The 25,114-nt window shown below is 45.3% G+C and overlaps 1 protein-coding gene across 1 annotated transcript in view; it reads right to left on the bottom strand.

Moving 5' to 3' along the window:
• WDR1 (WD repeat domain 1) overlaps positions 1–18,553 on the bottom strand; it is a 39,284-nt gene extending 20,731 nt beyond the window's left edge. Inside the window, exons 1-2 of the mRNA XM_063135613.1 lie at positions 18,416–18,553; positions 17,703–17,824 (exon numbers count right to left, since the gene is read on the bottom strand). Of these exons, the coding sequence (XP_062991683.1) occupies positions 17,703–17,824; positions 18,416–18,431 (138 nt within the window). The 5' untranslated portion in view covers positions 18,432–18,553. The remainder of the gene's footprint in view (positions 1–17,702; positions 17,825–18,415) is intronic.
• Between the last annotated feature and the right edge of the window lie 6,561 nt (positions 18,554–25,114).

Here is a 25,114-nt window from a genome sequence, read left to right as displayed (position 1 = left end):
GGATGGAGGTTGGGTGCAGCGAGGGCAATCCCATCACACATACCACTGCATCATACAAAATGTGACTGATAGTAGCCCAGAGATACAGGGTGGAAATTTCCCACCATTATATCCTTCCACAGAATGTTTTTCAGTTATTTGTTTGTCTGTTACATTTATACCCCACTTTCCCTCAAAGAAACATAAGTTGGCTTACAGAACCCTTCTCCTCTCCACTTTATAAGTTACTGCGCCCTTATCTGGACAGAGATAGCCTAGCTACAGTTATCCATGCTCTGATAACCTCTCGTTTGGATTACTGCATTGCGTTATATGTGGGGCTGCCTTTGAAAACGGTCCAGAAACTTCAACTGGTACAAAACAGGGCAGTGCGGTTACTAACAGGGACTGGCCGATGAGACCACATCATGCCAGTCCTTTTCCAGCTTCACTGGCTGCCAGTCCAGGTCCGGGCCCGATTCAAAGTGCTGGTATGGGGCCAGGCTATCTGAAGGAATGCCTCCTCCCATATGTACCTGCCTGGACCCTAAGGCCATCCTCAGGGGTCCTTCTCCACGAGCCCCTGCCAAAGGAAGTGAGGCAGGTGGCTACCAGGAGGAGGGCCTTCTCTGCTGTGGCACCCCAGCTGTGGAATGAGTTCCCTAAGGAGGTTCATTTGGCATCTACATTATATGCTTTTAGATGCCAGGTGAAGACCTTTTTATTCTCCCAGCCTTTTAACAGTCTATAAATAAATTTTAACTTGGTGTTTTAAATTTGTAATTTTGCATTGCTGCTGTTTTCATCTGGTTGAGCTTTTATATTGTATTTTATACTGTTGTTTTATACTTTGAATGTTTTTAATTTTTGTGAACCGCCCAGAGAGCTCCGGCTATTGGGCGGTATAGAAATGTAATAAATAAATAAATAAATAAAAATTATCCTCATAACCACCCTGTGAGGTAGGTTAGACTGAGAGTCAGAGACTGGCCCAAAGTCACCCACTGAACTCCATGGCCAACTAGGTAACTGAACCCAGGTCTCCCCAGTCCCAGTCCAACACTCTAACCACTATACCATATTGTGTGTACCACAATGTGATACACACCATGGCTAGTTCCAGATCCCCAGGCTTGCATGACAACCTGAACTTTGCTTCTGTCTTTTTCTATTTATGCACACACACACCCTTAAGAAGGGGGTGGGGTCACCTTTCCAAAGCTCCAAAGCAACTCTATTGAAAACACTCAAGAGTTCTGTATGGGAAATCATTGCCTAAGGATTAGCTTCTATAAAGAGACATTAACAGACAATTCAAGACCATAAGCAAGCATTCGCTGTAACAATCTATCCCATTCTATGGTACCAGTCGCTTTCAGAAGGAGAAACTATAATTGATTTCTACTGAAAGTCACATGCCTTCTTTGCTGTTTAAGTCAAGATTATTTAGAAGACTGGTGTTAAAAATAGAACATTAAGGCTACAATCATTTCTATATTACATACCACAGCTCTTCTTTGAGCTAAGAGACAAATACTGTACAGAAGAATGTGGCATTAAACCCCACAAGTCAGTTCCCTAATGTATGTTTAAGATTTGTAAGTCTATTGTGTTTAGAATGTTGACCTGAGTGGGTGGAGATGGAATATCTTAGGATGGGGGAGGAGGATATATAAGGGGATGACTGAGGGGATCGGGGTGTGTGTGTGTGTTTGTGTGTGTGTTTAAAGTACTTTGGTTTGAGGGAGAATTAGAGGCTCAGGGTAAAGAGGGTTGTCTTTTGAGTGTAGTGGGCAGATTGTCAGTTGGTGTATATTAACCAATCCTGATAATAAAGAAAGTTCAAGAGTGAAGGTATGAGAGAAAGGAAAGCATGTATGAGAAGAGAGAAAGGATTGGATGAGAGGTTTTAACAAGGGTCTGAAAAGTTTTATTATGAAACAAAGTTTGTGAACGTTGAAATAATTTTTTATTCAGTTTTACTACCACAAAAATCCCATGTGTCTCCTTGGCATTTATCATCTGGTGTTATATACATATAACACCCGTTCTGACATTAATTCACCGTCAGCACATATAATTCACAGCGCATTATTTTATTCCTGAAATTATTCCTGTTTATCTCCTTTCTCCACATAGTTTGTAGAAAGGTGGCATTTGTCCCTCACCTCAGGCTCCTAAAGTGGTGGCGCTTAGCTTGAGCAGGGAGTGTCCACGGACAGGCCTGTTGTCAAGAACCTGTGTCGCGGCAAGAAACCCACTTTGAAAAATATGTACTTTTTGCATTTCATTGTCATTGGACCATTTTTGCCTCCGCTCTACACATATCACCTGAAAATAACATTTATTTATTTATTTATTTATTTATTACACTTATATACCGCTCCCATAGCCAGGGCTCTCTGGGCGGTTTACAAAAATTCTAAAATTGAGGTAAAAACAAGTATACAAAATTTAAAACTCTAAAACACAGAACATACACACATATTTATTTATGCATCTGATGAAGTGGTCTCTTATCCATGAAAGTTTATGCCATAATAAATTTGTTAATCTAAGATTGTTTTTGTCTGAAACCAAAAGGAACACCAGGAAAGCTCTGAAGGAAATCTAATACCAGACAACTCAAGTGGGGGAGGGAGAAAGAGATTAACTTAAATTTACATGTACAGCTATGTAGTGTTCTAGTTCACAGTGTGTGTTTTGAGCACTGAAACCAGATCTACTTGCAATAGTGTGCAAATCATTCAACTGGATGAGGGAACTACAGAAGTAAAATATTAATGGAATTAGGTAGTGCAGTGTTACCCATAAGTTGTCCTTATTGTATCAATAGGTAGAACTAAGTGAGACACACAGGAAGTTAGATGGAAGAGGAAGTCAGGGACACAGACTTTGAAGGAATACTCGCCCAATCAGGAGGTGACACAGCAGTCAGTGACTCAGCACTCTCAGGAGTCAGTCAGGGCTGGAGAGAAGTTAGTTAGAAGCAATGTTTGTTTGAGGCAATAAAAGTTTTATTTTTATAGAATACTGCATTCCTCATTTGCAACAAACCTATCTTTGAAACATGGTGTCAGAAGTCTAACAGGACCCATTTACAACAACAACAACAAAACAGCTTGAGATTTTGGATTATGGAGCGAAGTTTGAAAGCCCCCCCATCACTGGATTTCACTGGGCCTAATCTGGCTCAAGCTTGGCAGAACTGGAAAGAGGAGTTTGAATTGTACCTGGATCTTGCCTTCACAAAAGAGGAAGAAAAGCAAAAGGTAAAGTTATTATATTATCTGATTGGAGAAAAGGGGAGAGAGATATGCAAAACTCTTGGGTTTAGTACAACTTCTACTCTGCAACAGCTAGTAAAAGGGCTGGATGATTACTGCATACCTAAACAAAATGAAACAAGAGTGAGAAGAAACCTAATAGGCTGGCTGTGAGAACAATACAGAATGAAAGCGATGAGTCTGAAAACTGTGAGGATGTTTTAAGCCTCACTTTGGGTCCAGTGAATCATGATGCCCACATAGTGGGGAATACAGGGAAGAAGGTAACCTACCCCACCACATTGTTTGCCACTATGTTGTTGAACAAACACCCAGTTCGTTTCCAACTGGATTGTGGAGCCACCTGCAATGTGCTGCCATTAGCTCTAATAGACAAGGAAACAGATCTGGAACCATGTGGCCAATTGCTCATTATGTACAATAGCAGTACCCTGAAACCTGTGGGGAAGTGCAGGCTAAAGATTCGCAATCCAAAGAATAATAGACTCTATCGCTTAGAGTTCATCATCGTGGAAGGGAATGCCCACAGACCACTGCTAGGAAGCGAAGCAGTCCAAGCTATGCAATTGATTCACGTGCAACATAAGAACATCCTGAATGCTGTACAAGCCAGTGAGCAGAACCAGTCCAGGATTTGGACTATGGAGAAAATACTGAAAGATTTTGGGGATGTTTTTGAAGGGGAAGGACATTTGGCAGGGAAATTGAAACTTCAGGTAGATCCTTCAGTAGAACCAGTAAAGATCCCTAAAAGGAGAGTTCCTATGGCACTGGCAGAACCACTGAAGAAGGAACTAGCAAGCCTTCAAAGCAAAGGCATAATTGCTCCAGTACAGACTAGCACAGAATGGATCAGCAGCTTGGTCATTGTACGGAAACCCTCTGGAAAGCTCCGTATTTGTATTGACCCTAAACCTTTAAATAAGGCATTAAAACGCAGTCATTATCCCCTGCCAACCATTGACGATGTTCTATGTGACCTATCACAAGCCAAGGTATTTTCAGTGTTTGATGTGAAAAATGGATTTTGGCACATAGAACTGGATAAGGAATCTAGCTACCTGACCACATTTGCAACCCCTTTTGGCAGATACCGCTGGTTACGAATGCCAATGGGCATCAGCCCTGCCCCAGAAGTGTTTCAACGCAGGTTGAATCAAGAGCTAGAGAACATCCCAGGCCTGAAGATAATCGCAGATGATATCCTAATTGTGGGAGAAGGAGATACGATAATAGAAGCTACAAGGGATCATGACAAAAAGTTGTGCCATTTTCTGGAGAGGTGCAGAGAGAGGAACATCAAATTGAATCAGGATAAGGCCAGATTAAGACTGAAAGAAGTACCTTACATTGGCCACCTGCTGACTGCAGATGGGTTGAAGGTGGACCCTGGAAAAGTTAAGGCAATCCGAGAGATGCCACGACCCGAGGATGTGAAAGGTGTGCAACGATTCTTAGGCATGATAAACTACCTGGCGAAGTTTTGTAAAGGGTTAGCAGCTGACTGTGAGCCACTCAGACAGTTGACACACAAAGAAGTAGAATGGGAATGGTCATAGAGTCATCAGCAAGCATTTCATAAAATTAAGGATACTATATCCAAGACCCCTGTACTGAAGTACTACAGCCCAGGAGAACAGCTAGTCCTACAATGTGATGCCTCACAAAAGGGGCTTGGAGCGGCCCTTTTACAAAAACAACAACCAATTGCTTTTGCCAGTAGAGCACTGTCAGAAACAGAGAGAGGTTATGCACAAATTGAAAAAGAACTGTTAGCTGTCCTTTTTGGGATGGAACGCTTCCACCAGCTCACTTTTGGACAGACAGTACATGTCCAATCTGACCACAAGCCACTGGAAACCATTGTGCGGAAACCATTATTGAGTGCCCCAAAGAGGCTTCAAGGATGTTGATGAGATTGCAAAAGTATGATGTACAGATCCAATATCATCCAGGCAAGCACCTGGTAATGGCAGACACATTAAGCAGAGCATATCTCTCAGAGCCCAGTGAAGATGATTCAGTTGAAAAGGACATAGAGTCAATAAATATGCTGCAATATCTACCCATTTCACGGCCACGCCTACAAGCAATACAGGAAGGCACAGAGCAGGATACCAACTTACAGATAGTTAAACGCATTGTCCTGGATGGTTGGCCAGAGACCAAACATCAGCTACCAGTGGAAGCTACACCCTATTTCTCAATGAGAGAGGAGCTCAGTGTGCAAGATGGAATTCTCTTTAGGGCAAACAGAGCTATCATTCCAGAGCAATGCGCTTGGACATAATGAAAAGGATACACTCTTCACACATGGGAATTGAGAGCTGTCTGAGGAGAGCGAGAGAATGCGTATATTGGCCTGGCAATCAGCTGAAAACTTACATGGCACAATGTGAGATCTGCAATTCTCTAGGTGACAGACAGCAAAAAGAAACACTCCACCCACATGAGATTCCAAGGAGGCCTTGGGAAAAGGTAGGAGTAGACCTATTCAAGTTGCAAGACAAAGACTACCTCATAACGGTGGACTACTATTCCAATTTCTGGGAGATAGACTCCTTGCTAGATACCCGATCTCGAACAATTATCAGAAAGCTTAAAGGACACTTTGCCCGTTATGGAATACCCGATGTTTTATTTTCAGACAATGGCCCTCAGTTTGTGTCTGAAGAATTTAAGGCCTTCAGAGCACAGTGGGAATTTGATCATCAGACATCATCACCGGCCTATCCCCAGAGCAATGGGAAAGCTGAGTCAGCTGTCAAGACAGCAAAGCGTATTTTGGTCAAAGCCAAGAAAGCTGGGACAGATCCATATCTAGCTGTCTTAGACCACAGGAACACCCCATCACAAGGCTTGGATGCTTGTCCAGCTCAGAGTCTCATGGGTCGAAGAACTAAGACCTTACTTCCAATGTGAGGAAATTTGCTGCAGCCAGAAATCCTTAACAGGCGAGCTGACTCTATAGCAGAACAAAAATCTAGACAGGCCCATTATTATAAGTCGGCCAAAGATCTACCTGATCTACACAGTGGGGAGCAAATCTGGATTCAGCCAGCAGGGCAAGAGAACAAGGAATGGCGAAAGGCAGAAGTACAAAGGCAAGTGAACACACGGTCATTTGAGGTGGTGACACCAGAGGGTCAAGTCTTCAGAAGAAACCGTAGACATCTGCGGAGGAGCAGCCAACTAGTATCAAATGCAGGTGTGCAGAACCACAACCAAGAACAGCAATTCCAGGAGGAGAGAGCACCCACTTCATAGTCTGGCCTCCAGGCAAGAGGTCATTCGGAATCCCCTGCCAGAGAGACTGGGGAGATAGTTGAAATGTCCTCACATCCTAGGGATACCCATGATACCGCTTATCACCCCAGAGAAACTACATCTCCTATAGCAAAACAAGTAAGAACTCGAGCAGGTCGCCTGGTACAGAAGCCACACCATCTACAAGACTATGTTTAACTTTTTTGGGGGGTAAATGGGAGTTGTAATGTATTGTTGGTTAGAATAAAAAAAGGAAAGATGTATCAATAGGTAGAACTAAGTGAGACACACAGGAAGTTAGATGGAAGAGGAAGTCAGGGACACAGACTTTGATTGAAGGAATACTCGCCCAATCAGGAGGTGACACAGCAGTCAGTGACTCAGCACTCTCAGGAATCAGTCAGGGCTGGAGAGAAGTTAGTTAGAAGCAATGTTTGTTTGAGGCAGTAAAAGTTTTATTTTTATATAATACTGCCTTCCTCATTTGCAACAAACCTATCTTTGAAACACTTATGGTGCTTTCTAAAACTCTTTTAGAACATTAATGGGGCGCATAGTACCTCCAGGAATGCTCATTATGGACAGCCGTGAGACAGTAGCCTATGGACTCAGGGTGAAAAGGTACCGATATGAACTGGCAATGTATCTTATGCTAGTTCATAATAAATCGCAATTTCATGTTGCTTCATCATGCTAGGGTTTTCCTTGGATGATTTACTTCATGGTCCTGCAGGTGCTGTAGATTGTTTATATGGCTTTTTAGCAAAAGGTTGGAAATTTGCTTTTACCGAATGAAATACCGTTTATTGAATTATATTTACAGACTACACTAACTGTTGACCACATATTATTTTAAATTCACTCTTGCAATTGTCCATATGATGCCTTTGGTATCAAATTAGAGAAGTGCACTAGAAAGTGGTCATATTCCACTTTTGACGGTTTCCACAGTTTTGTTATTCATTAGTTTGTGCAGCTTTTTTTATTGCTTTCCAAATTCTATGGCCTAATGTCATATAGTTGGGAACTGGGTTTTTTTTTTGCCAGTTAACAAAAATAAAAACCTTAAAATAAAACATAAACAATATAAATCTGTAAAAGTATAAAGCAGAATAAAAACCAGAGTAAAAACCACCAGCAGGGAAAGATTAAAAAACACACATTAAAAACAAAACAAAAGGACTAAGCAAGTGCAAGGTACATTAGTAGGATTTAAAGAAGAGAGACAACTACAACATTGAGAATTCCTAAGAGTCTTGTGCAGCAATCACACATACAACAGACAACGGTGCGCTTGGTGGGAACATGGGAGAGGGCCTTCTCGGTGGCTGCTCCAGTGCTTTGGAACTCTCTTCCCGGGGAAGATAGGCTGGCTCCCTCCTTGATGGGCTTTCGGAAGCAGGCTTAAACTTTTTGTTCCAGCAGGCCTTTGGAGAATAATCTGGCCCTCCATCTATGTTAATGTCTTATAATTTTGTTGTGTATTTTAAATGTTTATGTCCCCCCCCAATGTATGTTTTATTTGTAAGGCCGCCTTTAGGCCCAGCATTGGGCAAAAGGCGGGATACAAATAAATAAATAAATTTAATAATAATAACAACAACAACAGTATAACTAACGCAGGGTGATCCTGCGTTAGTTATACTGTGCTCCAATACCAGTTCACAAGCATGGGGCAGGGTTAGGAAGCCGCCTATTTAAAGCGATCTGGTACTGCCAAACTAGAATCAAACTTCAAAAGGCTGCAACCTTCAAGCCGTTTTCTCCAAGAATAGTTCAACTGGCATTTTTGAAGGGTGGAAAGCAGTGTTAAGAGAACGATAAAAACTCTGCTACATAGGGTTTTCACAGGGAAAATTTCCAATGAAAACCAAATAGCTTAAGAATAAAGATGCTAGAGTCGAAGGCGCAATCCTAAATACACTAACCTGGGAATAAATCCCACTGAACTCTGTGTAATTTCCAACTAGACGTAAGTAGAAATGGGTTGCAATACCTACTTCTCCATGAAGTTGTAGAACTGTAGTTCGATTGCACTACTAATGGCAGATGGGGTCCCTGTGATTGGATGTTCTTCCATTCAATAAAAATTACTTGCACATAAATCACAAGATCTCTTTGAAATATGGGTCTTAGCTTTATCTTTCCTTTAATATTAACTTTTCTGCATGCAGATTTATTTTTTAAAAAAAAAATCCAACTCATAAGACCACACACAGATTTATAACCTCAGTATGAACTAGGCATTCATTGAGAGTACCCCTTACAGTATTGAGAATACCCTTTATAATATTTGTTTCAGGAAGACAATATTCAGAAACTAATGGGAAACCATACCAGTAATCCCAGACCACCTCCTTCAAACTGAAAGTTGCCATTCTTCAACAAAGAAGCTGTAAAGGATGACCTCTCAACAAAACACGGCTGAATTAGAAATTGTCAAGTTGTTATCATCATTATTACGATTACATTTATATCCTGCCTTTTTTTCCTCCAAGGAACCTAAGGAGGTGTACATAATCTTCCTCCTCGCCATTTTATCCTCACGACAACAACTCTTTTGAGGTAGGTTTGGTAGTGGGTTTCCATGGCTGAGTGGGGACTAGAACCTGAATCTCCCCACTCCCAGTCCAACACTTTAGCCACTACACCACACTGGTGTAAAAGTTTGCTTATATTCATTGTTAGCAGAACTCAGGCTTCAGGTCACTGAACCTGGAGCTAAAGAGTTAATGTGTACCTGAACAAGGTGGGAGGAGATTGATGGGCTGTTTGTTTTTCCCCTTTCCTGTCTCCTCCCTCTACTTCCCTCTTCTTTTTCTTGTTCCCTGCCTCATGGGTTGCTGACGACATGGCTGGACTGAGCCATCCTATCCTAGGATGGAAAGTTACTTATCCCTAAAGTAAAGCTTCTTTCAAACCACCGCTGGAGTGTTTCTTTTGTGGCTACTTGCATGTCGGTTCGGACAACAATTGGTTATGGGCCCAGGATGCAGATAAAGAAGAATAGCCTGTGAAAAGAATCACTCAGGAACTGTGAGTACTGCTTAGACAAAGAAAAAATAACCTCGGAGTGTGGGATAATGGTTGAAGGCAACACGTATGCAGCCATGGCAAAACTGGACACCAGGAAGTACCAGACATGGAAGTTCAAGATGGAAATGGTGCTAGTGGAAGGGGACAGAAAAGCAAAGACAACCATTGCATTGTCAGTCCAAGATGACCAGTTCCTCCACATCAGGAATGAGGAAACAGCCAAGGGAACCTGGGAGGCCTTGCAGAAAGTGCATCAGCCTGCCAGAATAAATGCAAAGCTCTTTCTGAAGAGAAAGTTGTTTCGAATGAGGCTTGAAAGAGAAGCCAGCTTGCCAGACCGTATAAATGCAGTCCTGCAAGTGGCTGAAGAGCTACGGGAAATTGGCTCAGAGGTCTCAGAAGAGGATGTTGTGGCCATTATTTTGTGCAGCCTAAACGACTCCTATGAAACCCTCATAACAGCCTTAGAAGCGCCCCCCCCCCCCGGAAGCAGAGTTAAAATTGGACTACGTGAAGGCCAGGCTGATCAGTGAGTGGAGTCGCAGGATGGAAAACACGGCTGACGCCTCACATAACAGGACAAAGGCCACGAGGGAATCTGAAAAAGCCCTCAAGGCAAGGACCAAGGAATGTTACAAGTGTGGAGCCAAGACACACTACCTGGAAAAAGGCCACAAGAGGGAGACAAAGGGCAGTGAGAGACAAGCCTTCGCAAAACGGTTGGCCTTGAGGTAACCAAAGCTCAAGGGCATAATCTGACTTGGGTGTTGGACTCAGGGACTAGCAGCCACATGATTAGCCAAGGGGAGTTCTTCGAGAAACTGGATCAGCGAAGGCAAGATTATGTTTGCCTAGCAAACGGAGAACGGATAAGAACAGCCGGGGTGGGAGAAGGCACCATAGACTGCATAGCTCCACCACAAGGCGGTGACGGATGTCTTGTTTGTGCCAGACCTGGAAGGGAGCTTGCTCTCTGTAAGGAGGCTTGCAGAAGATGGATTCATCCTGCTTTTCCAAGGGAACAAATGTCAAATCAACAGAGAAGGAAGTTTGTAGGGCAATGGCAGGGTGAGGAACTCCATGTACGAAGTTGCTGGCAGAAGAGAAGAAGCCAGAAGGGCAGAGCACATACCCCACGATGGCTGCATCCATCTCTGGCACAGGCACACAGGGCACAGAAGTATAGAGGCAGTGAACAAATTGGTGACCAAACGACTTACTGCTGTCGCGTTTCTCAGGAAACTCCTGCTTTCGATGGGAAACAAACGATGAGGCCTGCTAAGTAAACCACAGAGCCTTTATTAAGCAATTAACATCTCTTCCCACTTGAAGAGAGTCTAGCCTCTTGGAAACTTTCCCTTAGGCAAAACTATGCAAACTAAGCGAGACAATTGTCCTATCAAGGAGAACAGAAAGCCTTTTCCCAAAGCTGTTACTTCAGAGAGCCTGATTCAGAGGTGGCTTCTGGTGCAATGTGAGCTGAGCTGACTTTCTCACACCCTCCTTTCGCTCTGCGCATGTTAGCCTAGAATCAGCCAGCCTGTTGGGACGCTCTCCTCCGGAAGAGCCATCGCTTCCCACTGCAGGTGTAGGATTTGCCCTTGAAGAGATAAGCTCTGGAGCGAGATCACCAGCTGGAGGAGCAACCATGAGAGGTATTATTATTATTATTATTATTATTATTATTATTATTATTTATTTATATAGCACCATCAATGTACATGGTGCTGTACAGAGTAAAACAGTAAATAGCAAGACCCTGCCGCATAGGCTTACAATCTAATAAAATCATAGTAAAACAATAAGGAGGGGAAGAGAATGCAAACAGGTACAGGGTAGGGTAAGCAGGCACAGGGTAGGGAAAAACTAACAGTAGAAAGTAACAGTAGAAGTCTGCACAACATCAAGTTTTAAAAGCTTTAGGAAAAAGAAAAGTTTTTAGTTGAGCTTTAAAAGCTGTGGTTGAACTTGTAGTTCTCAAATGTTCTGGAAGAGCGTTCCAGGCCTAAGGGGCAGCAGACGAAAATGGACGAAGCCGAGCAAGGGAAGTAGAGGCCCTTGGGCAGGCGAGAAACATGGCATCAGAGGAGCGAAGAGCACGAGCGGGGCAATAGTGTGAGATGAGAGAGGAGAGATAGGAAGGAGCTAGACCGTGAAAAGCTTTGAAGGTTAACAGGAGAAGTTTATATTGGATTCTGAAGTGAATTGGAAGCCAATGAAGAGATTTCAGAAGCGGAGTAACATGGTCGGAGCGGCGAGCCAAGAAGATGATCTTTGCGGCAGAGTGGTGAACAGAAACCAACGGACTGATGTGAGAAGAAGGAAGGCCAGAGAGAAGAAGGTTGCAGTAGTCCAACCGTGAAATAACCAGTGCATGAACAAGCGTCTTGGCAGAAGAGACAGACAAAAATGATCGAATCCTGGCAATATTATATAGGAAAAATCGACAAGATTTAGCTACTGCCTCAATATGAGGAATAAAGGAGAGCGAGGAGTCGAAGATAAAGCCAAGGCTACGAGCTTCCTTGACCGGAGTAAGCGTAACATCATTGACAGTAAGAGAGAATGAGAGATGAGGAGAAGGTTTAGGAGGAAAAACAAGCAATTCAGTCTTTGCCATGTTAAGCTTCAAGCGACGATGAAGCAGCCAAGCTGAGATATCTGAAAGACATGCCGAGATACGATCGTGAATACCAATGGGTATCTCCCCCATTGGTACAGGCTGGTCTGGTGCCGACTCCTCCACTTCAGAATCCGATTCTGATTGATTGGCTGAAAAACCTTCTACCAAAACAGGGGGAGCAGGGCTACACATGACACCTGCAGGCCTACAAATCCCAGCATGGAGGTCTAAGATGAGCTGTGTTTGCTGCATCAAGACCAAGGCCACGCGAGCCCCACTGCCCAAGGCAAGCGAGAGCAGAGCCAAGGAACCATTGGAGCTCATCCACTCCGACCTTTGAGGGCCAATGGAGGCAATAACCCCTGGAGGTTATTGATGATTATTCCAGGTTCACGACATCATCAAGCGCAAGGATGAAGGGCTAAGCAAGCTGAAGGAGTTTGTTGCAGCGGCCAGGAACAAGTACCATAGGACGTTGAGTGACATTCACACTGACAATGGAGGAGAGTACATTGGAAAGGAAATGGAAGCGTGCCTGGGGGCCAAAACATCGTGTACCAGAGGGCAGTCAGCTACGTGTGGCTGAGAGGCGCAACAGGTCACTCCTACACATGGTAAGACTGCCAAACAGAGCCACTGATAAAACACCTTTTGAGCTGTGGCACGGAGTCAAGCCAAAGGTGGGCCGCTTGAGAGTGTTCAGTGGTAAGGCCCAAGCTCACATCCCAGACCAAAAAAGGTCTAAGCTGGGTGACAGAGCCATTAAAGGGGTCCTGATGGGATACAGCCCCTATGGTAAAGGCTACAGAGTCCTTATTCCCCACGACTGCAGCATTACAGTCAGCTGAAGTCAGCAGTTTGTTGAGACTGCAAGGCCCGGGACTATGGAGCTCATAGAGGTGAACCTAAGCACACCTGAGAGTGGGGAAGGGGAGCCCACGGTGCACAAAGAAGATGAGGGGGAAGTCGACATTCCAGAAAGCAGCAGTGATGCTGGTGACACTGAGGAGCCCAACCTGGAGGCAACGGAGCAACAGGAACCCAGGAGGTCAGAGAGGGCTACCAAGGGGTTGCCACCAGCCAGGTACAGTGACCATTAATTTGCAGCCAAGGCACAACAGATGCAAGAACCAGCAAGTTGGGAGGGCATTGCCCACCTGCCTAAAGATGAGGCAGATAAATAGAGGAAGGCTGCGCAAGAAGTGATGGACTCATTACGCAAGAATAGGACCCAGACCCTGGCCAAGCTTCCACCCAACCACAAGGCAATCAGCTGCAAGTGGACTTTCAAGGTGAAATGCAATGCAAATGGTGAAATAGATTAGTAGCGAAGGGATATTCCCAAAAGTACGGGGAGGACTATGATGAAACTTTTGCCCCAGAAGTCAAACACACCACCATTAGAGCCACGCTGAGCATAGCAGCCAGCAGAGAGATGCAAGTGAAGCATCTGGACATTAAAACTGCATTCCTATATGGTGAGATAGAAGAAGACCTGTACATGATGCAACCGCCAGGGTTTGCAGATCTTAAAGGGGCGGGGAAAGTGTGTAAATTGCACAAGGGCATCTACGGACTTAAACAGGCTGCCAGGGCCTGGAATGAGAAAATTAATGGAGTCCTAGTAAATCTAGGCTTCACCAGGGGGAAAGCAGACCAGTCTGTACACTAGGTGGAAGGGGGCAGGTGGACATACATGTCAGTGTATGTGGATGACCTAGTCCTGCGCTATGAGCAGGAAAGCGATGGCACAGAAATCATGCTTGGGTTGAGGAAGAACTTTGAGATCAAAGATCTGGGTCCAATAACGCAGTATCTAAGCATACAAGTTGAGAAGGGGGAAGATGGGAGCTTTCTCCTTAACCGAAGACCGAAAATTGAACAGATGCTGTTGGGACTTTAGAATGGCAGAGGCGAAAGGGGTCAAGATTCCATGACCACGGATCCTCTGAAGGGTCAAGACAATGATGTTCCACTACCTGACAACCAGCAGTATCGAAAGGCGATCGGTAAGCTGTTATTTATCACAATGGTTACCAGGCCAGACATCACTGCAGCTGTGGGCATCCGGAGCTGGAATGTGGCCAACCCATCTCAGCAAGACTGGAATGGAGTGAAGTGCGTGATGCACACGCAAAGCTAAAACTGCCAAGAGGCGCATCCATGGGACTGATTGGGTTTGTGGATGCAGACTGGGCGGGAGATGAGTCTACATCGGGAAGCCTGTCCACATACAATGGTGGGGCCATCAGTTGGGCCAGTAAAAAGCAGGCGGTTGTAGCCATGTCTTCCACAGAGGCAGAATGTGTGGCGGCAGCCAGTGCATGTCAGGAGGTGATTTGGCTCAGGCAATTACTGACTGACATGGGGCTGGAGATCACTCAAGCCACGGTGCTACATAAGGACAATCAGGGGTGCATAAAGCTGGCATTGAGTGAAAAGCTGAGACCACGGACAAAGCACATCGATGTGAAGCATCACCTGATAAGAGACCTGGAGGAGCAAGAGGTGATTGACCTGACCGAAGAAATGGTGGCAGACGTGCTGACCAAGCCCTTGCCAGGGGAACTGCACCAGTGGCATCTGATGGGCGTAGGACTGATGCAATGACCCATTTGGACTAGTGCGGTGACCTATGGCCCTCGAGAAGGGGTGTAAGCAGAACTCGGGCTATAGGTCACTGAACCTGGAGTGAAAGAGTTAATGTGTACCTGAATAAGGTGGGAGGGGAGTGATGGGCTGTTTGTTTTCCCCCTTTCCTGTCTCCTCCCCTCTACTTCCTCCTTCTTCTTCTTGTTCCCTGCCTCATGGGTTGCTGACGACATGGCTGGACTGAGCCATCCTATCCTAGGAGGGAAAGTTACTTATCCCTAAAGTAAAGCTTCCTTCAAACCACCGCTGGAGTGTTTCTTTTGTTGACACACGTAGCTACTCGCAGGGAGCTGGTTTGGACGATAATGTTCACTTGGGCATGAACTGAGACTAATCTCCTTTCACAGGTTACTAACTTAGCAACACTAGAATCATTGTTTTATCACCAGTTATTTCTGTCACGAATATTCATTGTGCTTATTTTGTGCTTAGTAAGTGTAGAGCAGATTAAGTAGTAGACTGATTCAAATCCATTTAATATAGTTTCAGTCCAGAAACTATATTAAATGATTAAGTGGGGAAAGCTCCATGCGTGCTCCTTGGAAAAAGGATGGGACATATGGTAGATGTAATTTTTTTAAAAGAACTACTTTATTTTTGTATCTCAGGGAGCAATCCTATGGCCTGTAGACATTGCCTGAGAGACATGAGATACTGGGGATCCCCTGCTCTGAAGACAGAGGCAGCATCCCCGCCACGGAATGGGGAGTCGGAGATCCAAGCCCCGCTCCCTCAACCCCTCACAGCCAGCACAGTAAGGGCCAAGAACCCTGCTAGCAGCCATCCATGGTCGGAAAAGTAGCCTCAGAGAAGTGGAAAGGGGAATTTCATTGGGCAAGGAGGGGAGGGGACCAGAGAGGCCACCATATGAGCTATCCTGAGGCCTCACCACCCTCCTTCCCACCCACCCCGCCAAAGTGCCATTGCAAAAACAAAAACAACTATCTAGCAAAAAATGTAAGGCAGGAGGATGGAGGCAAAGATCGCTGCCCCTCCCGCCCTCCAAGTGCTTTATGAACTCCATCAATAGTGGCCAGCCTACACCAGTGGTGCCATCCTATGGCGCAGTATAGCAAACAGAGATGTAAAATTTCTGAAAATTTTGAAGCCATGGGAAAAACTTGGGATTTTTCGGGGGGGTTCCGAAAAAAAAGGAAATTTTCAGAAAAATTGAAATAATGCAATATTAGCACTATTATCTGTTTTTTCTTCAATTTTTGGAAAAAAACCCAAAAAGGTTTCAGGAAAAAAATGAGAAAAAACAGTTTTTTTCCTAATCTTTCTGTTTTTTTCCTGGGTCTTCACATCTCTAACAAAGATACAGTCTCTCATGCTTTGAGGTAGCTCTTGAGACCACAGTGCTGGAGAGGCAGGCAGCGAGGCATATAGCCCCTTGATTATGCCATAGCCCAGCCCTCCTGCCCCTTCCAGGCATACCACAATGTTCTCTTGCTCGGGTTGTAGGGCTGGCAATTCACATGTTATGTAGCTGCTTATATGTATCCACAAATCTCAGCTGACCTAGGTAGTAGGCCAAGATTTGTGGTCACCAAAAGGGGGAGTCGCAGGGTCTTGTTGAGCTTTGGAGATGTTTCAGAACATTTCAATATGCAGTACAAGCATGGGGATAAGTTCCCATCTTTTTCTCTGGCGCCAAGATCAGGAGGAGATAGGGCTCAGAGGATCCCTGGTGTAGGGAGGAATGGTAGAAGACTGCTTCTCTAAACTCACTTGATAAAGTTAGACCATGTCTGAAAAAGTTTTTGCTAAGTGTAGGGTCTAGTCTTTATGGACACCAACACCAGAGTTTAAAGACAATCCCATGACCAGCATTTTTTTTAAAAAAATGGGGAGTATAGGCAAACTGACACCCAACTCTCAATGTGTAAATATTATATAAAGCAGACATTTCCCTCCCATCACCACCATCATATCTAAATTTTCCATGTAAGAAATTACTAGACATGTTTTTTTCATTGATAGCCTATGCGGCAGGGCCTTGCTATTTACTGTTTTACTCTGTACAGCACCATGTACATTGATGGTGCTATATAAATAAATAATAATAATAATAATAATATAAGAGGCAAGGAATTTTCAAGTCGTAATCTCCAATAATAAAAAAATGTTTCACCAGATTCACTCTCTATGTCCCCCTGACAGCACTAACATTTGCATACTTGATGAATTTCAGTACACTAAAAAAGCTCTGTTATGTGCTTGTATCTGTTAACACATAAATACTATTACAATTTCCCTATTGTTCACCATAGCTTTAGGGCATGAAGAACTGCTGTCTATGCTCCTCTCCTGAGGCAGAGTAAGCAAAGAGTATCTTGCAACTACAACTCTATGCCACTGAACATTAAAAAAAACCCAAGTTATTTAAGATTGTAAGTATTTTCATACCAGATAAATAAACACAAGCGTTCAAAATACGCAAGACATACACACTGGATTCCAGCTATACTATTTGGAAGATTAGGGAAAGCACAACAGGTGAAATGAGATAAGCTTATAGGTTGTTGTTCAATATGCCCAAAGCTTTGTGTTTCTACATCAGTACTAAAATACATCCTATAATAGCTCCAATCTCCCCACCCAACCACCCCGAACCAGTATTTGTATTTCAGGTGTTCTATTCATTTAAAACATGCATAAACTGCCCTTCATCAGCTCGGTAGATTCCACAAGCAACCTCATCTACGTTATTCTCAGCTCCTGTGAGTCATTTTCTACTTTCATCCCAATGCCTGCCATCCTAAATTGACACAGATCTCTGACCTTGATAATATAGTTATCAAGAAGCCATTAATGCACACATTTAAAATGAAATATTAAAAATGAGGATACATTACATCAATGTTTCGAATGATGACACATTTCCCGTTCGTGTACAGAAAGTTATTGCCTTTTGGATCTCCCCCAATGATTTTGGAGACGCCTCTTTCGACCTGCGGGAGGCTGGCGAACACTTTTCCTACCAAAAAAGAAGAAGAGGGGAGAAAGGAAAAATGGGGGGGGGGGAGAAGAGGAGAGACATCTATTAGCCGCGCATTACCAACAGCTGTCTCCGGAGGAAGGACGCAGGGCGATACAGCCACGGAGGCATTTAACTTGTTGCTGGAAATGCATGTTGAAATGGAAGGAAGCTTCAGGCGGCCACATTTGCTGGTTTTCCCATTAAGGGAACCAAGAGGCGATTCGGAAAAGTGGCAAAATAAATCTACCTTCCTTCTAATTTTGCTAATCGCAACGTGCAAATGGGGAGGACCCCCCGACGCCCCCCCCCCCCCACAGTCTTGCTGCTGGTCGGAGTTTGATTTTTCCAGGGCAGGGGCCAGATTAAACGGCAGCCTCCTCGCCCACCCGCCCGCCGCACCCTGCAATCCCCGCCCTACCCACGCGTGCAAGGAGGGGTGGGGGCGCCCAAAGGTGCCCCGGGTTGACAGCCGGAAGGCGAGCCCTAGCGTCCTCGCGGCCAGGGGCGCCCGGTCCACGCCGCCGCCTGGCCACGGCGGGGGCTGCGGTGCTCCACCCGCTTCCTCCCCCGCTCGGCAGGCAGACTTACTCAGCTCGTAAGGCATCTTCGCCCCCCCCACTTGTTACTGCCGCTCCGCTCCTGGACTGCGACAAACGCCCCGGTGCAACGGAGAAGGACGCAGGAAAGAAGGCAGGAAGGAGGGGGCGCACGCAGAGCCCAGGCGCCGGGCGGCCGATTTCTCTCTTCCCCCGCTGCTTCCTCCCCTTCCTCCTCCTCCTCCTCCTCCTCCTCCTGCAGCAGCAGCAGCAGCAGCAGCAGCAGCAGCAGCGACGTCAACTCCCAGCTGCCCAAACCAGGAAGCGCCCGCTCGCACCACTTTTCCGTCTCTCCCCCTGGCTTTGACCATATATAGTCAACTCTGCTCGAGCCGCGCGCGGAGAAGGAGCGGCTTGTCTTGCGCTGCACCTCGCGCCCACCCGTCCCGGAAATGCCGCCAAGAAGGAGACCGACGCGGAGCAAGCCCCGCCCCCGAGCACAGCCAGGGAAGGGAAGGGAAGGGAAGGGAGGCGGCCCAACGCAGCAGCCCCCCACCTCTGACGTTAGCACGCGCTTCTACGTGCACCTGACCGGCCAAACGACGTTGAGCTAGACAGGAGCGAAGGGAGGCGCAGCCCGCTCTTCCGGTATCAACAGAACACCCCATTTTCGGGTTAGGAGGGGGGGATCGCTCTGCCTGGCCGGCCGCCTCCCCCCTCCCCCCGCACGCGAAAGGCAGACTGGGTCCAGGCAGGGCTTTCTGCTCTTTCAGAAGCGTGGGGACATTTTTTAATTTTTATTTATTTATTAATTACATTTCTATACCGCCCAATAGCCGGAGCTCTCTGGGCGGTTCACAAAAATTAAAAACATTCAGAGTATAAAACAACAGTATAAAATACAGTATAAAATCTCAACCAGATAAAAACAGCAGCAATGCAAAATTACAAATTTAAAACAGCAAGGTTAAAATTAATGTTAAAAAGGTCTTCAGCTGGCGTCTAAAAGCATATAACGTAGGTGCCAAGCGAACCTCCTTAGGGAGCTCATTCCACAGCAGAGAAGGTTCTCCTCCTGGTAGCCACCTGCCTCACTTCCTTTGGCAGGGGCTTGCGGGGAAGGACCCCTGAAGATGACCTTAGGGTCCGGGCAGGTAGGCAACTGTGTGCATTTATTTATTCATTTCTTACATTTTTATACCGCCCAATAGCCGAAACTCTCTGGGCGGTTCACAAAAATTAAAACCACAATAAAACAACCTACAGTTTAAAAACACAAATTCAAAAATACAGCATAAACACAGCACGTGCATGTTCAGGCAGAGAGGGGCGGCTGTGTGGTGGGGGAATCCGCAGTGCCAAGAACGCCCCAGTCAGCCAGGCTAGCTGAGCAACACCGGGAGCTGCGGTGCTTTTCTCTGCCTGAACCTGCACCGGGCTGCGCCCTAAGTGGAATGAAGGTACAAAGAGCCCGACTCAGAAGAGCGCAAAGGCTTCTGCAGGCCCCGGAAGGTTGATGGCGATTTAAGGAGCCTGAAGCGCCTTTGCTGCATTCCGGGGCGTGTTTTGCATGTGAGGTTTTGCTCTGGGAAGCTGAACCACTTCGAAGGGCTATTTGTAAGCTGCGGGCTGTGCCTGAGACAAGGACTGGCCAGCGGTGACAGCTATAGTAGGGGGATTGCTCGCTTCAGAGATCCTGCGAGGCTTTTTACTGAGGGTCATAAATGGGACATACTAAAACAAATGACAGGACTTGCTCAGAGGGATCCATAGGACAGCACTTGCCCAGCGGGGTTTTTTAACAGCATATTTCCCAACTGCACAAATGCCCTGTCAGACAACCCACCCACCCCTCCATGCCCAAGCCAAACACATTTCTCTTTCACAACTGGACAAATTATCACCAACACTAGCAGCCCCTTAAACTTAAAGAGAGATTGACAGGGCCATTCGGACACCCAGGAAGGACAACGGGCCAAGAGAAGCACACCACTGGTTGTCACCTACAGCCCCAACTGAAACCACTGCAACGGATCATCAGTGAACTCCAATCCATCATCAGCACAGACACTTCCCTCTCACAAGCCTTGGGAGGCAGACCAGTCCTGGCCTCCAGACCACCTCCCAACCTGAAGCGGATGCTAACCAGCAATAGTACACAGGACAGAGGGACCAGACCATGCAATAGACCCAACTGACAGCTCTGCCCCCACATTTCATACTTTACAATCATCTTAAGAAGGTAGGCAATTTACCAGATTCTTCCACCTGTTTGGCTCTACCTTAGTGCAAGATATTGTGTCAAACATTGACTAAGATAAAATGGCCATCACATAGACATCCTTCATTGCCATAATTAAATACTATGTCTTAGGGTGCAATCCTATGCATGTTTAGACAGAAAAAGGTCCTGTAACTCCCAGCATACCCCAGCCAGCATGGCTGTCTGAAGGGATGCTGCAAGTTGTAGGATTCCCCCCCGTCTAAACATGGAAAGGGTTGCAACTTTACTTATCTTCGTTTTCTGTTATGAATCATTGTATGTATAAATGTAAAGTAAAACACATTTATCTAGTTGAAACATGAATTGTAGACTTACTTATGGAACCCATGGAAACGGAATGGTTAGAGGTACACTTATTTATTTATTTATTACATTTCTATACTGCCCAATAGCCGAAGCTCACTTGTTCCATGGGGGCAGTTCTCTTGTGCAACATGGTGGTTTTATCTGATGGGTTGTATCTTATCCATTCCAGTATTTGACAGCTCAGTGTCTGTCAAATATTTGGAATCTTTGCTGATAAATCATTATGGCTGAAATCATTATCCTGAACTCCCAGGAACATACAGGAAGAGAAACTTACATCCAGGTTTGATATTATTATGAAAGTTAGTACAGAAGTGCCCATAAAGGATAAAAAAGACAAGCCATTAATGTGTGATGGGGTCAGGAAGCATTGTCAGCATTACTCATAACTACCACAAATTTTGATCAACATCTTCTATGTTCCATGGATGCATCCTTAGATGAAGTATGGAACAAATCAGAGCTGAGTTTTTGTTAAAAGAAGATGGACGCCATTGCCTTGCATGTGAAAGACGGACCAACGCTACTAATTGGAGATACCTTGGATTGCAAACCTTATATATTGAATAACAAAGCCATGTTCAAATGCCCGTATTTGTATGTGATTTTGGATGAGGCTGACCTACAATTTTCTTACATATGCATCATTGCCTGCCTCCAGTGCAATGTACGTAGTTCCATGGTAAATAAATAAATAATTGATACAAATTCTGATACTGCTGTAGTTGGTGTTATAATCTATCTTCCTGCCCTCTGCCTTTCACCCTATATCCTTCTAAGCTTTCTGAACTTTTGGACCAGGCTCAGCACTGCTAAAATCCCTGATGATTTCCATTAGTTCTCATCCACTTGAAACCATGAACAATTTTCTAGGATTCCCCCAGAGCTTTCTGAATCTTTTCCTTTACCTGTATTTCAATGAAGCCTTTAGTTTTTGCCTTTCTCCAGGCAGGATAATTCTGGTTTCTGCAGGGTTATTCTTCTTTAACATATACATGTGTGGGTGGGAGTAGGGAGTGATTTCTATCACAGCAGTGCTCATAGTTTCGGGTAATAATGATGGTGAAGTGCAGAAAAAAAATGCACTGCAACAGAAAGCAAAGAGGCAGGCAAAGATGCAGGCAGGTAAAGACCACCTCAGGCCCCTACTCCAGCTGGCCATCCTCCCTTACACCACTGGGCCTTTTATGGATCCTTATGAGATTTTTTAAAAATAATATTTTTATAGTGATTTTATTAATGTATTTTCATCTACATGTAAGCCACCATGGAAGGATTTCTATCTTGAAAGGTGGAATATAAATACCCTATTTCTTAGATTCTAAGACACACCTTTTTCCCCACATAAACATCTCTAAAAATGGGGTGCATCTTAGAATCGCGGGTGTGTCTTAGGTTTTTTTTTCTGTTGGTGGTACTGAAATTAGTGTGCGTCTTACAATCGATGGCATCTTACAATTGAAGAAATACGGTAGTCATAATAAATAAATACTTGGATATCTGCATAATACAAGAATCCAGCAATTAGGAATATGCATCAGATTTGGGCAAATCCAATACCAAATCAAGCACACTTAGAAAGATGTGGGAGACAAATCACAAAGTAGGCTCCTCTGAAGTGGATTGATCTAAATCTGAACTCTCCTGAAGCTTTTCTTAGCAACTCAGAGAGACATGGGCCACAGCTAGACCTAAGGTTTATCTTGGGATCATCCCTGAGCACTGGATCCCCTGTGTGTCACCTAGATGAACAGGTTTGACTCCTGGACGATCCAGGGATAAACCTTAGGTCTAGCTATGGCCACAGACAGTGTGCCTGCAAAAATGGATACAGTTATTCCCAACCTCTCCATACAGGATTTTTTTTAAAGAGAAGCGGGTGTAGTTTTGTGACTGACAGCTCTAGCTTCTAATCATAGTGGATGGTTTTACCACGGCTCTTCAGTCCCAACACTATGTGGGAGGGATGTTGGAAGTAATATCTCATAGGACTGTTTCAGTGTTTAGCGCTCTTTCCTGGTTCTCAATCCGAAGAGAAGGGACATTAAACGAGCTGCTGTATGCTTGTGTAACATTGGTTCTTCTTCGTGGTCTCTGTACATCACACAAGTATGGGCCTCTGTGCCTGCGCGGAGTCACGTTCGGGAAAATTCCATAGCTGAGGTGTTTTGGGCGGGAACCCCTCCCCCATAGCGTACTGCGCATGTCCGGGTTCCCGCCCGATTCTCCTCAGTTCTCTTTCGACTGCCATTGTGGTAACCTCGTCTGGGAAATCCTCTGTGAAAAACAAACAAACAAAAATTTGAGGCTTTTTTTCTAAATTCTACCTTTCCTATCCTTCTAATTTTACTTCTACCTTTATAGTTATATATTTGTTTATTTCTTTTCGCGATCTCTGATCACCCTAAGGGGCGCATGGCCCTCAGGGCGCCATTCAGAAAATGCACTAGGTGCGGCAGCAAACTCCCGCCCTCGGATGGACATTCACTCTGCCTACTCTGTTTAGGTGAGAGCCACGTTGTTGAAACCTGCCGATTCTGTCAGGGTTTCTCCAAACAAACGAGGAGGAACAGGTCTGATAGGCTAAAAGCCCTACTTTGGAGTAAAGCCCAGTACGGAAAGTCCAGCCATGGCTACCACAGACCCTTCTCCTCAACCTGCAATACTGCCCGTAACTGACCCAAAGGAGTTATCTCCAACTCTGGGAAGGGGCGTTACTCTCTCTCTTGCAAAGAGACTGGCCAAAAGGGCAAAAAAGGTGAAACACACAGTATCTGGCTCGGAGGAGCACAGAAAAAAGAGCAAAAAGAAGTCTCTTAGAAAGTTGATGCCGAGAGAGGCTCGACCACTAACGCTTTCCCCGATACCGACCACCTTGGTATCGATGGATACTACGGCACCGGGCACATCGGCCACCGAGCCTCTGCAACCGATGCCGCCACCACCACCGCCGCTACTCCTCTCACCTATACCGACTGTACGATCCCTCCCACGAGGGGACCAGCGACAGACGTCGATATCGGAGGGCGAGATACGGGATACTTCTCCCACCCCCATGCCTCCAATACAGGGTCAGCCGCTCAGGAGAGAACACAGGCAGGATTCACCTGACTCCATGTTCTCACAGCGTTCACGAAGGGATTACTCCTATGATGAACCACCACTAAGATTTAGAGAGAGATCTCGCTCTCCGTTCGACAGGGACAGGAAGCCTAGATGGGATCGAGACCCCAATTATCCACCTTACTGGGGCCATGATCGTTACTATAGACATCACTATGACGATCACTGGGGTTATTACCCTCAAGATGCTTACGGTAGAGAGGATCGATACCGAGAACCACCACCCTCACGAGTATCCAGACCCACTGCCACATTCCCTAACCCAATAACCCAGCCTATTATAACAACGCAGGATGAGGACATACCTCCCCAACAATATGCTGTTTTAACACACCAGCAAGATGAGCCACAACTGCCACTCTCTGGGACACCATCTAGGATTGTCTCGGACTCACTGGGACTAACACAATCTCAGACGATCCCATCGGCTCAGGCTATGCCACACTCAGCCCCGCGCCAATCTCCATCATCGGGACAAGATGAGTATTGCTCAGATTCATCTTCCACATCAACTACACCTCCTTCTGTAGCTTCTCCAGACCCGGAGATTATCCCACAAGGGGGAATCTCCCCATCTGAGGACCTGGGACATTTCTCTGACCAGGTCGTACGAATGGCACAGGCATTGGGCTTACAAGTTGAGCAATCAGCATCCACGACTCAAGACCCTGTATTCGATTCCATCATCTCAGATACAACAAAACCTGTATCAATAACAATGTTACCTGCCCTCCTCGACACCATAAAACAATCATGGAAGTCCCCATCGACAATGCAACCAACTTCCAAAAGATTAGAGGGCATGTATAAAATTCAACAAAACAAGGTCGAGTTTTTATTCCAACATCCTGCCCCAAACTCTATCGTAGTAGAGGCAGCACAAGGGAAAGATAGACATCAACACGCCTCCCCTGTAGACAGGGAAGGACGCCGATTAGATCTTCTTGGCCGAAGACTTTACTCATCCTCCTCGCTTGCACTGAGAGTCACTAACTACCAGGCAGCGATGTCTGGATATCAACTCCTTTTATGGGAAAA

Source organism: Elgaria multicarinata, chromosome 10 (genome assembly GCF_023053635.1).
Source record: "Elgaria multicarinata webbii isolate HBS135686 ecotype San Diego chromosome 10, rElgMul1.1.pri, whole genome shotgun sequence".
Classification (NCBI taxonomy): Eukaryota; Metazoa; Chordata; class Lepidosauria; order Squamata; family Anguidae; genus Elgaria; species Elgaria multicarinata.
This window is presented reverse-complemented; position numbering and strand designations above follow the sequence as displayed.